The sequence below is a fragment of the Ciconia boyciana genome, chromosome 19 (genome assembly GCF_034638445.1).
Source record: "Ciconia boyciana chromosome 19, ASM3463844v1, whole genome shotgun sequence".
In the NCBI taxonomy this organism is placed as follows: Eukaryota; Metazoa; Chordata; class Aves; order Ciconiiformes; family Ciconiidae; genus Ciconia; species Ciconia boyciana.
In genome coordinates, this window is record NC_132952.1 from 1,236,149 (window position 1) to 1,248,529 (window position 12,381).

At 42.1% G+C, this 12,381-nt stretch overlaps 1 protein-coding gene across 16 annotated transcripts in view; it reads left to right on the forward strand.

Annotated features, from left to right (window-relative positions):
• The window catches only part of EIF4G3 (eukaryotic translation initiation factor 4 gamma 3), a 147,450-nt gene that overhangs the window by 87,556 nt on the left and 47,513 nt on the right, over positions 1–12,381 (forward strand). For 12 of the 16 annotated variants that reach the window (XR_012045806.1, XM_072883870.1, XM_072883867.1 and 9 more), the window contains 3 exons: positions 686–786; positions 3,396–3,518; positions 9,088–9,196. Coding sequence is in view for 15 of the 16 variants with exons in the window: in XM_072883870.1 (XP_072739971.1) it covers positions 686–786; positions 3,396–3,518; positions 9,088–9,196 (333 nt within the window). In the remaining variant the exon portion in view is untranslated. The remainder of the gene's footprint in view (positions 1–685; positions 787–3,395; positions 3,519–9,087; positions 9,197–12,381) is intronic. The other 4 variants (XM_072883877.1, XM_072883862.1, XM_072883865.1 and 1 more) reach the window with 1 other exon arrangement.

Here is a 12,381-nt window from a genome sequence, read left to right on the forward strand (position 1 = left end):
AGTTCACCTGATATCTGATCCACAGAGAAAAGACAGCTCTGCTATGCCACCTATATTGAAGTCTGGCACGTCTTTTAAGCACTCAGTCATTTTGAGCCAGTCTTATTCCGTAAAGAAAAACATAATGAAACTATATTGGGTATTATGAGTGTAATCAACAGTGCAGTGTAATTTTGCAATAATAACCATGGTCGTGCTTTTTTTGTGTTGCAGCATGAGAAGAACATTGCTTGTAATTAAATTTTCTGGCTATGCTTCAAAATAGGTTGCAGTTGACCTTGCAAATTCTTTGTAATGGTTTGACTGAATTTCTCTACAAAGGCAAAAAAACCCCAAACAACAAACCCACCTGTTTGTCAGTCAAAGGAGTCCAAGGATGGGCCACTTTTCATGCCTTGCTGATTTCAACAGCCTCTCAGAAATGGATGCACATGATCGGTTTTTTCTGTTCATGGAGGAAAAACAAGAAGTAGTGACTTAATCGCTTGTCTTGATGGAGTAGCAGCTCCTGTTTTAGTGGAAGTGGGGAAGAGCAAAACAGACCAGTGACCAGCTGGATGTTAGAAGTTCTGGTTTTTGAAGGGAGGGAGGAGTGGGTGGCCACTTTTACCTCTTGCACTTGGTTTTGTTTCATTAGTAAATGAACTGAGTTTTTCACTCTTGTTTCTGCCTTGTCCTTCCCCAGGAACACCTTTCTACCCAAGTCAGCCAGTGTATCAGTCAGCACCCATCATAGTGCCTACACAGCAGCAGCAGCCTCCACCAGCTAAAAGAGAGAAAAAAACAGTAAGTGATCATCATTAACTGATACATCCCTTCTGAGAATTGTCCTGGTTCTAAGGTTGAAGGAAATTAATAATGATCTTAAGCTTAAAACTGAGCTTTCTCTTCACAGGGAGGCTAAGTGTTACCTTTCACGCCTAAGTGTAATTAAACATTGCACAATGCTGCGATGTTTGTCTTATTGTCAATTTTCTGTGTGGACTTTCTGCTCTGAGTTTGTGACATCTCAGCCAGTCAAAAAGGGAAATATTTTTGCCGATTTTGTAACAAACATAAATGAAAGGAGCATCATCTCCCCAAGCCTGAGATCCTCAGCTGCCTGTGCTGCTGCTTAGAGTTTTAGCAAAGAGCCAGGTGGGAATGAACAAACTCAGATCAGTTTGGGACAATGTTGGGAACTGGTTCAAATTGACAAAAAAGAAATTGTTTAATATTATGCCTTGGAAAAGGTAGAAAAACAGTAAGTTGTGGGCATATTTGCAGGCTTGAAAGAACCTGAACACATGATGTTATGGAAGTGGGTAAGGGTTTGGAGACCACATTTCCTTTCTTCCTAATTCACTGGTCAGAATTTGAGACACAGAGATTAATGGAATTTAAACCCGTTTGCAGGTGGATGATGGTAGGGAATAGTAAAGGCACACCAGGTGAATGTGACGTTTAAACAGAAAAAGTTAGGGGCGGACTTGAACTTGTGAATGAAACGTTTCTAAACAACTGAAAAGGAAATTACTTTACATCGCTGTGTGTTAGAGTGGTTTGAAAACATTAAAAGAACTGTTTCCTGGGGAAAAAAAATATGGGGTTTGTACATGTCTCAAAATGCAGAATATTTGTGTCTTTTGATTTTTGAAGATGATCTGAGATGACACTTGAGTTGGGAAACTGGAAGAGCTGAACAGCGTGTTAGCTGGGCTTGTAAGAAAGGCCTGTTTTGTAGCTGCTGTCAGCAAAGGGTGATGCAACTCTTTTGCCACCTCTTCACCATCCTCTTCAGCCCTGAGGTGTCTCTTTTCAGCATACAAAACGTGAGGTGGCCAGATCATTAATGCTGTTTGAAATGCAAAGATGTTCAGAAATACTCAACTGTGGTTAAGACAGTTTCACGCCAACAAAGCTAAGTTCTTTGAAGTGGAAAAGCAAAAGGTTTTTTAAATGCCTGAGATGCTTTTCTCTGGATGTACTGTTTCAGTTTGCTAATTGGTGTTGCACCTGAAGAAATGAGAGAAATTAAGGAAAAATTAAACGTATATGTGTACAGACACCCACATGCACCATTAGTTGAGTATTCGAGTACTACAAACTTTCAGGCAGGGAAAGCTTGTTTTAATGCCATTGACTACTTGTCAGGAGGAGGAGAGGGCAGGAATTCGTGCCGACTCTTAAGTCCTTGTTGCTGTGGTTAATTAAATGTTTTAGCAGAAAAACACTAGTTTCTTCTTTTTACTCCATCAAAAATAAGAGAAGACCACATCTTGTCAACATCCTAAGTACCGTGTGTATATTCATTTGTCTTCATAACCCAAAGAGTCAAGAAGACATCACACGATACTGAAATAGATAAATCACAAAACCCTTCTGCGGCTAATGACTTCATATGTTACCAATGGAAAACAGCACGGCAGTTTCCAGTGACACCCCTGCCCTTGCAAGGATTATGGCTCTGGGTTTGCTTCCAGTTGTGCGTTGTGCTCAGCACAACGGGGACTTCTGTGTGCCATTTGTAGAGTTCAACCAAGAGTTTTTGGGAAGGTGGACAGGCAAACCATAGCACTGTCTTCAGGTTTATGGAAGTTTTCAATTCTTATATTGAAGATTAAAAACTCTATTTTGAATTAACCTAGACAGCTTGACTGTTCCCCATATTCAGTGGCACAGATTGGCTCAAGTGCTGGTTGAGGATTCAGTTGAGTGCGTTCTCCAGTGGTTTATTTTGGATAATATTTTTCCTTCCCACTTTGGAGCTGTGAAGGGACTCAAATACATACTTGTTTCCTAAATGCTGATGAGTTTCATAGGACTTTAGTTTGTTCTTCTTGCGGTTTCCCTTTCCTCTCTTCAGTATTTTTTGTTTGTTTCCTTCTGGTTTGTTGGTATGACTTTTCTCAATGTGGAAGGGAAAAACAAAAAGAGCTGGTTTGCTTTCCCCCTTTACCAGCAGCTGGATTGGCAAGGTCACTGAATTTCGTATCATGGTAAAACATGGCCTTTTTTTTTTATTCTTGCACTTTCCACTAAATGGCAAGCGTAGTTCTGTAGCTAAACTGTCTGCTAAATTTTCTAAGTTGCAGTAAACTTATTTTCCAGATGTAGAGACTTTAATCTGAACTACAGGGTCATGCACTGGGGTGCACATATTTAGACCTAACTGGTGTGGTTGATGAGCATTTTGATTAAATTAGGTTTCGAGATTAAGGGATGACATACCACGCATTTCAAGTTATTGAACCAAACCGCATTCCAGCGTTCCTGCAGAGCATCAGCTCAACCCAGAGCATCTTCTACCGAGTGTCATGGAATTATGTCCCGTCCATGCTCTCCTCTCCATAAACCCCAAGGACAGCGTGTAACGGGAAGACTTGTTTGAATTATTTCTTTGTTCAATACCGTAGATCCGAATCCGGGATCCAAACCAGGGGGGCAAAGATATAACAGAAGAAATAATGTCTGGAGGGGGCAGCAGGAACCCAACACCTCCCATCGTGAGACCCACTTCCACACCTACTCCACCTCAGGTAATAAAGTGGACGCGTAGCCTTCTCCCAGTGATGTCTGCTTTGCTTTGCTGTTTGTTAGAGCCAATTCCTGTATCTTCCATCTACATGGCCAATCACCTCAGACACCTGGATAGTCCTAAATTGTCCATGTTCTTCAAGGATTTTTTTTTTCTCCAAGTTTGGTCATTTTTACCAGCCTGTAGCTTGTAAAATGTGAAGCTGCAGCGCTGCTGCAAGTTCCCCATCCCTGTGTTTGTATCAGCGGTAGTTTTTAGAGCTGGTAAAGACTTCTAGTGTTAAAGGAGGAGCTAATGTGAGAAATGTGATGTTTCCATTAGTGTCTCGTGCACCTGAGGAAAGTCCGTATCACACATGTGATTGACTATATATCTTCAGTTGCATCACTGTCCATACCAATGTCTTTCTGCTTTAGTAGTGTTGCTTTAGAGTAACCAGAATGACTGTAGCTCAGGAATTTTATCACAGAGCTTCCAGATTTGGTCTCTGCATGTTCAACCTTAAACATGCATTTTTCTGACGTAGGAAAAAGCATAAATATCCCAAACTGACATTTTCCATAGCTCATAAATATCTTCAAAAATCCTTGTCGCACATCTTTGAGCTTCTGACCCCATCTAATCCTGCTTCACCTGAGAAGTCTACGTGTAATGTCTGGAAATTAAACTGATTGGAAATCCACGTCTGTTCTAGTTCTTTTTGACCCAGGGCCAAAAGAACGCGCTCAGACTTGCAGACCAGCAGTCCTGGCGTGAATGTTAAGTTCCCCATGACATGAACCGATGGGGCTGGCGGTGGCTGCGTGATCTAATTAGATGATTTCTCTCCTCTGACCAACTCTTCCCCATCTGCAGCAGGAGGAGGTGATGCCTCCTGGATCTCCCCATAGCACTGGAGATGGAGAGGAGGCGCGTGGCAGCTCCTGGCCTCTTCCCAGCTGCTGGCTTGGTGTAGCTGCAGTTTGCTTCATACAGCATCTTAGTTCTCCCTCTCTTTTGGGAGAGATGGTGCTAAGCCACAGGCTGCTCAGCTTAAAAGTTTTTGCACAATTGGAGAAGGAACTTTATGGTTTGGCACAGGCCTTGGAAGTTGGCCGTGTTTTATTGGAGCTTGTTGTCCACTGCTTGGGGGCCTGATAAGAAGACAATAAATATCAGGAAGGTCCTCCGAGTGATGGGTGGGCTTTAGATCAGAGCCTGGCTGAGGCTGGGGTGCAATTTCTTCTTCTAAGTTCTTCCCTGTTTAATGTCAGAGACTAGTTTTTGCTAGCTTTTAGGTGAAGCAGCCTTTCCTGAGCTGAAACCTTACTTTCCCCTCTGCGTCTGGATAGTTTTTTCTGCTGACTGTCCTGTGCTGAGGCGAAAGCACAAGCTTGCCTTGAGACACCCATTGCACTGGCGTGGGAGCTTGAGGTTACAGCTGAGCCAGTAAAAGTGTAATTGGGATCACTGAGATGAAATAAGAGCCTGGCCTGCAGATCTCCCCTCCATTGAGACCAACGGGATACTTGCGGCTTTTGGCCATTCCCCTGATTCAGTCAAATCCTCTTGTCACATAAAGGCATCACTGTTTGCTTTGGTCACCTGCTTTCTCCTCCTGGTCTCCATCGTGGGCAAGCAGCAGCAAGGCACCGTGCTAAAGCAATTCCTGGCTAGCTGTGTTTTCGCAACAAGGTCTGCAATGCTCAACTGGAAAAAGCTGTTTTTCTGCCAGAGAGTGGTCTGATGATTAGCAACTACAGCTGGAAGAGGAGAAGAGCCGAGAGCTGGCTACGTATAGAATCAATTAAACTTCTTTCCGAGTGTTTTCCATGAGAGAAGATACTAGCAATGTAAAATGTTGGAGCACTGGTGAGATCTTCTGCCCATTACTTCATGCTAAATGACTTTCCCCATTAGAAGTGGGGAAGAGTTGAAAACAGCCAGGGTTTCAGATTGTGTTTATGCATGGTGCAGCTAATCCAGGCACTTACCGGATCATTTTTGCATTCTGAAATCTATTTTAAGATACTACAATTAAGTCAAACAGGACGAAATAAATGTTTTTCAAGAGGAGGTTAATAAGCATGAATTTTTATCAGCTGTAATTTATATGCAGAGCACAGCAGTGATGTCCAATCATCTACTCTAAGTAAGGTATGCAAATACTTCATTGTTTAATATCCAGGCTTCGTTTTGATTAGGTACTTGGCACCACTTTTGTTAATCACAGAAGAGGTCTGAAGTAGAGCTCACCAGAAAAGTTCATTAGTGTAACATAACTGAAAATTTAAGCCTACTTAAGCCAGGAAATTCAAAGTTATTGTCCCAACAGCATCTCTAATTCATTTCTTTGGAGCAAGTGTAGTATCTTGGATGAAATTAGATGATGCTTTAATAACTGTGCTCAGTGGCTGAATTCCAGTAGTGGTGGATTTTATAATTTTGAATAGTGTAAAATCAGTAAACGTTAAATATTCAGCCATAACTTTGCTTGAAATGTGCTAGGGCTTTTTTGTATTCCCTTTCCCCAGCTGATAAAGGCTGTGAACAGTCGGTGTGAGCTTCATACGAAAATACCTGCCGAGTGAAATGCTTACAGTTCAGGGCAGCTCCTGGAATAGGTGCAAGGGGAGCATCGTTGCCGTTGTCTTGTTCCACCACCCCTGTGAATCAAGCTCTGCACGTGGCGGGGGGGTTGATGAGATTTCATCTGGTTGAACACTCAGAATGCGAACATGCAATCTCCGGGCTTGACGAAGCATCATCTAATCAAAGTGACTCTCTATGCAATGATACTTTAAACGTATGCTAAACTCTAGTAGCACTTCTTTTGCATTGACTGCCAGTATCTGATTCTCTAATCTCGTTGTTTAGACAACACAACCACAGAGGGAGAAACTTGCTCCAGAAGTACGTAGAAACCACTGCTGTAGACCAGTCCCTGTCACAAATTTTACATTTTTTTTTATAATTTTATAAAAATAATAAGGCCTGTTGTGTTGCCTGTTTAAAAATTTTTATTTTTTGCCTGTGTATTTGGATTTTTTTTTAACTGACCCAAAGAAGACAGAAAACTTGATAACACAAGCCCGAAGCACCCTCTTCTCTCGGTAGAGTAAGTGCTTAACATCAACAAAATATTGGACTTGTCCAAAAGATGAGCATTGCTGCCAAGACTCAAGCCGCGTGGTTTTAGCCATTTCCGTGCTTTTTGTATCTCCTGCTTTGTAGTCAGCATGGCTGACCAAAAAGTGCTTTAGGTGGAGTCTTCCCAGCACCTTGTGGTGGTTGCTTAAATGCTAAAATGCTTCCAAGTTCCTGCATAAGAGAAGCTGGCAGTAAGTGGAGTTGATATTTATACGTTTCTAGCAGGACACTATTTTTCACGCTGTATTTTTTGCTGGGAAGATATAAATAAAACCCAGGACCACGTATCAAATCTGGCTACGGTAGTTGCTCAGCACTAACTTAGATCACCTTTTAAAGAGTAAGAAATGCTCTTATTTTCCTGGCAAACCTCTTGCAAGTATCAATGAGTTTGTCGCACTCTGTGTTTGCTCTGTCTACGGGCCATGGTAGGACAGAATAACACAGAGTGACTCTTTTAGCATCATAAATCATGAGAGCAATTTTGAGTGGGTTTTTTTCCTCGAAAGTCTCTAAATGCTCCATTTTGAAGCTGAGAGCCTGTAAGGGTCAGTACTTAAGTACCATTTATATTGCTTTGCAATATCATTCCCACAAAATAAATGAGCGTTTTCCAAATTTCTTAAGAAAACGTGTTTACTGACCCAAGGAGTTTCTAGGCTTACAGGTTTCTTGTCTGCTAGTCTGGTTTGGTTCATGTGATTCTTTTCACATTCTCCTTTTTCCCCACTGCTTTCATCCATAAATTTTTCATAAAATGAAACTAATGATCCACTGAGGGTGAGGGGAAAGCGTTCTTGAAACCTGCTTGTTTGTAAAACTGTGTTTTCTTTGGCTTCCTTCAGATTTGGCTGGAGGCAGGGATGCAATTCTTCATCCATAGTCCAGACAATCTCATCAGGCTCATTCCTGGAAGAGGAGCAATCCCAAATAAAATTTCAGGCCTTCACCCCACTTACTTAGATTTTTATTTTTATTTTTCCAGATGTGCTTTTTCACAGTTCTCCTTTACCTTTCGGTTGCCTGAAATGGTGAAAAAAACTTTATTCTGCGCTGTTCAGATGCAATAGCTGAAAAAGCTGGAAACAGGAGAAAAAGAGAGTCCCAGGAAGAGGAGCAGATTGCCAGAGAGTTTCTCTTTTAGGGAAATCAGTTTTGCATGGATTTCTGATAGCCTGTCTGAAAGAAGGAATTAGACACCCATGTCTTGGGCACTCTGCTTTATTTTGATTGTTTAAAAATCCCTTGTCCTGTAGATCTGAGAAGTCAGCAAGGGTGTATAGCTAGATAAGAACAGCCACTTGTAAAAAGCTGTGTGGCTTTCCACTTTAGAGTATTAAATTTAATTTTAACCCCACTTTCTTCTTTGCATGGTCCCTGATGTGTGCTTAAGGGGATTTTCCAAATGTGAATAGTTGACTTGCCCCTCTAGAGTGAGATATGTTCACCCTAATGTACACAAGTGCTTTACCTGTAAATGTGAGTTTGATATAGTTACTTATAGTCTTACACAAGGTCTTCATTAGATTCGAGGGGGGGGGGGGTGTCTTTATCGAACCTTCATGGACGCACGTTAAGTCATTGTTTGTGCCATTAGTGGTGGCAACATCATTAAACAATGTGGTCTCTGCAACAGGCCATGGCTTTTTCAGTCTTGTGACTTTGCTGGTCTTGCAGTTTTGCTTTTATATATAGAAAACCTCAGGCTCACTCCGCGTTGATTGGGAACCAGCTCCTCCTGCTCTCCTTTAGATTGATGCACAATTGGTTTTATTCTGATGTTACCCAGCGGGTACCATCCATAAGCCTGTTTATAGAAGGCATTGGATATTTTTTTCATACAACCACACAGGTATAACCAATCTAGATTATTTTCCTACTGCGATAACAAGCTACTATGTGTGTGCGTAGATACACGTATATACACTATTCGTACATACATACGCACATTATCTATAAATAAATATATGGGAAAATAAATAAATATATATTAAAATATCTAAGGTGTTTGAAATAACTGATCAGTTGAGAAAGGAGTCGAGTCCAGAAAGCAAACTTAAATTACAGAGCGGTCCAGGAGTCTTGGTGGATATCCGACTTCTTGCAGACTACGCAGAGCAGCATTTCTGCTGCTCTTGGAAGAAGCGTTTGGAGAATGCAGTGTGTTAATAACTGTGCTGTGCTGTCTCTTTCTTGCTGTTGTTAACAGTAATCGTCTCTCTTTCCCCTTTTCCTGCTGCCTTTTCCTCCCTCCCTTTCCCATGTACTTTTTGAATTTATTCAATCGGTCTGTGTATCTTTTTTCTTTGTTTTCCCTGCCTTTGGTTTTTCTTTTCTATCCCACCCTATTCTCGTCTCCCCACTTGCTTGCTTGTGCTCCATGTTGCTAGTTTTTATGTTCGCACGCTCATTATCACCCTTTTTTGTACTTCAAATCCCAGCAGCTGTCCAGCCAGGTCCCCGAGCACAGCCCTGTGGTTTATGGGACTGTGGAGAACACCCATCTCGCTGCCAGCACCCCTGTCACTGCGACTAGCAACCCGAAGCAAGGTTTGTTGATGGATATTTCCTCCCTGATTATTTTTAGTCTTTTTTTTTTCTGCTTTCTTGTTTTAGTTTTAATATTTTTGGCATGGAGACAAGCAGTCAGCAGAAATAGGAGGGGAGGGATTTCTTTTCCTCCAGTGGAACATTTTAACAATGTGTTGCTAAGGGAATTAATTGAAATTTGCCAGTGTGAAACTGGTTAAAAATAATTATATTCAAGCTTATATGTCCTAAACATTGTTTCAGAGCACCTAGAAGTGTGAACCTCCTCTCGCCCACGTGCCATCCTTCAGAAACAAGTCTGTTGTCAGTAAAATGCTCTTAGCCAGAGAGGCTTTATATCATTTGGACAAATAGCCATAGCGATGGCACGTAACCAGAGCATCATATGGCTCCTCTAGAGCTGCTCGTGTATCCTGTCCTACAGGACACGGGAGATATTAATTAGAAAAAAAAGTTAGTGTGCAAAGTGTCTCATAAATGGCGTAGCAAATCTTGCTGATTTTAGTAAAAATGGCACGGATGGAAAAAGTTTCTTAAAGTGTGATTACGTTTCCTTCTCATATCTAAAAATATACATTTGAAGGGAGATTTTTTTAAAGTGTTTAAAGAAAAGGTGTACCAGGAGGGAAGATGGAGCGTGCCAAGTCTCTTCCCACACTGAAATTTTATAGCCACCTAAAAGCCATTAAAAAGCTGTATTTAATAATGTGTATACTGCCATCATGTTAACGGACTTGGTGTTGTAATACAGAGTTGACACCGCTGTTTGCTTCCCGGTTGTGCACCGCATTGCAGCGTTTGAGGTTTCTGCCTAGAGCGGTGTGTACGTGAAAGTCGCAGTGCCATCTTTCACTTGTGAGCGTTGCCTGTAAACTTTGAGCCTGCCGAGATTTTTTTTTTCAGAGTATTTGCTAGAGGAAAACTAAGCCCCAGAGAAGCACAGCTCTAGAAAAGAGGAAGAGAAGCTGCCTCTGATGCTTCAGATGTCGCAGATCCAAATAGCAGCATGGTCGCTGTTTGAAAGTAAAGGGAGGTATCCCTGAGGCTAATTTGTATCAGATTCTAAAATTTACTGAAAATGTTGCTCTCTTACAGCCATAGTGTAGACTTCAGGGGTTTCCCTCGGAGAAAACTGTTCCATGGATACATCTCTAGACTGCTGCAGTGTCTAGAAATGGTTGAAAAGGGACCTTTTGGAGATCATCTGGTCCCATCTCCCGCTTGAAGCGGGACTATGGCTTTGTCTAGCTCTTTGTGCAAAACTTAGATGTCTCTGTCACCTGAAAAAGTTGTGGGTAGGTTTAACGTACATCAAATTAACTGTGATTGTGCTGGCTGAGCGTAGCTCACAGGCTCACTGCTGCTTGTTGCTGCTCAGCTCTGGCACAGCCGCTCTTCCCAGTCCGTGTCCGTGTCCCACCTCTGCCGACATGCCCAAGTCCCGCTCGCCGCCCGGGACAGGCTCTGAGCAGGCCGAGGTGCGTGGTGGCACTGGGACTTGAACAGCTGATGGCTGCGATGCAGGTTCCAAAATGCATCTGCCCTTCCAAGCAAGTTGATGCTGAACCATAAAATCCAGCACCTTACATCACAGTATTTCGACCCTGTGTATGAAAACTTGTATTTCCAAGATAAGCGAGTCTTCTCCCTCTTCTCTCTCTAACTTAATCCCTTCATAGGCAACTGTAAGTAAACTGGAAGTGGTCTTTATTTAGTTAATTAGACAGCTCTGACTGTGCTGATTTAAATATAAATCAGGGCTTGAACTGGGATTTAACACTGATGAGCTTTCCTGTGTTTATCTCCGTTCCATCCCAGAAAGATTCAAACATTTGTTCCAGTCCAAAAATTGCTAAAGAGCACATTTATGTAAGCATTGCAGAGAGAGAGCGAGCCCTGAAATAACACCATTAGTGTTCGACTGTGGCCTCGGGGTGGGGGAGAGCAGCGGTGGTGTCAGTCACAGGACAGAGTGAGTTAAAGGTGAAGGAAGTTTAGGCACCATTAAAATTATTTATTTAAACTGGGCTAGTGACACTTGGGGGGCACATCTTTCCAGAAAAACATGCCAAGGTATCAAAATAATTTTTCACTTTGTGCCTGATGTTGGGTTTTTTTGTTCCAAAATAAAAATAGTCCTAGATAAGGTTGCATGACTTTCTTAAGCAAATGTTTATTAAAATCAGTATTATTGCTTCCCTTAAGACCCCTCCACCATGTTCACCCTGTGGATCAGATTCTCCCTTGTGCCCTTCACCTCGTGCGCTCATTTGCATCAGTTGAAATTTGGTATAAAGCTATCATTCTAATTTTGTGATATTCAGCGATTGTTTTCAGTTATTTATAACTGTGCGTAGCACTTGGCCTGTTCGCTGGGTTGGGGATCGGGAACGGAGCACATGTGCTGTGCCGGCAGACCCGGCCTCTGTTATGTCTCACTGCGAGTATCTGCAGTCCCTGTTATTTTTGCGTTAAAGTCATTAGCAAGGCTGAATTTGGGATTGCATTGCATTTAATACCCTTGTTTTTTCTTTAAAAGACAAGCATTTGGCATTTGCTGCTTTTAAAGCAGCTTCTGGCTTTTCAGGCTTCAAAATTCATATAATATTTGGAGGAATATAGGAATTGCTACTATAATACCTTGAAAAGTGGCATTATTTGGGGGCAAGCAGTTAGCTGTTGTTCCTACAGGTGTCCCTGGTGCATATATCAGCAGAGCTGCAGAAAGTGAGGATATTGCTGGAGAATTTAGGTCAAGCTGATGGCAGAGCATGCAGGAACCTGGCTGCAGGCCAGGCTGGTGCAGGAGTTGTAATGGGGTATAATTGTGCATGAAATCAGAGCTGTCCACGTTTACTCCGCTTGCACAGGTTCAGTGGGATGTTTGGAGTATTATCGTTATGGTTTTTTAGACTTCTTTCCAAATTCTGCAATGTATCAGACATGGAGAATGTATAATATGGTTTGTGGAATACAGATTAATGTCAGATCCCAAAGTCTGGAAAACTTTCAGCCCCTCTGCTGACACTATGACTCAGTACCGTGTGCTCCAAAAACTGCCTGCGAAGCCAGCACTGGTACCGCCTCGCGAATGTTTGCATCGGGACAAAAGATGGAAAAATGGCAGCAAGCCCAGCGATTATTTTCAGATAAACACCGTGAAGCAGAAATGAATTCCCGTATCC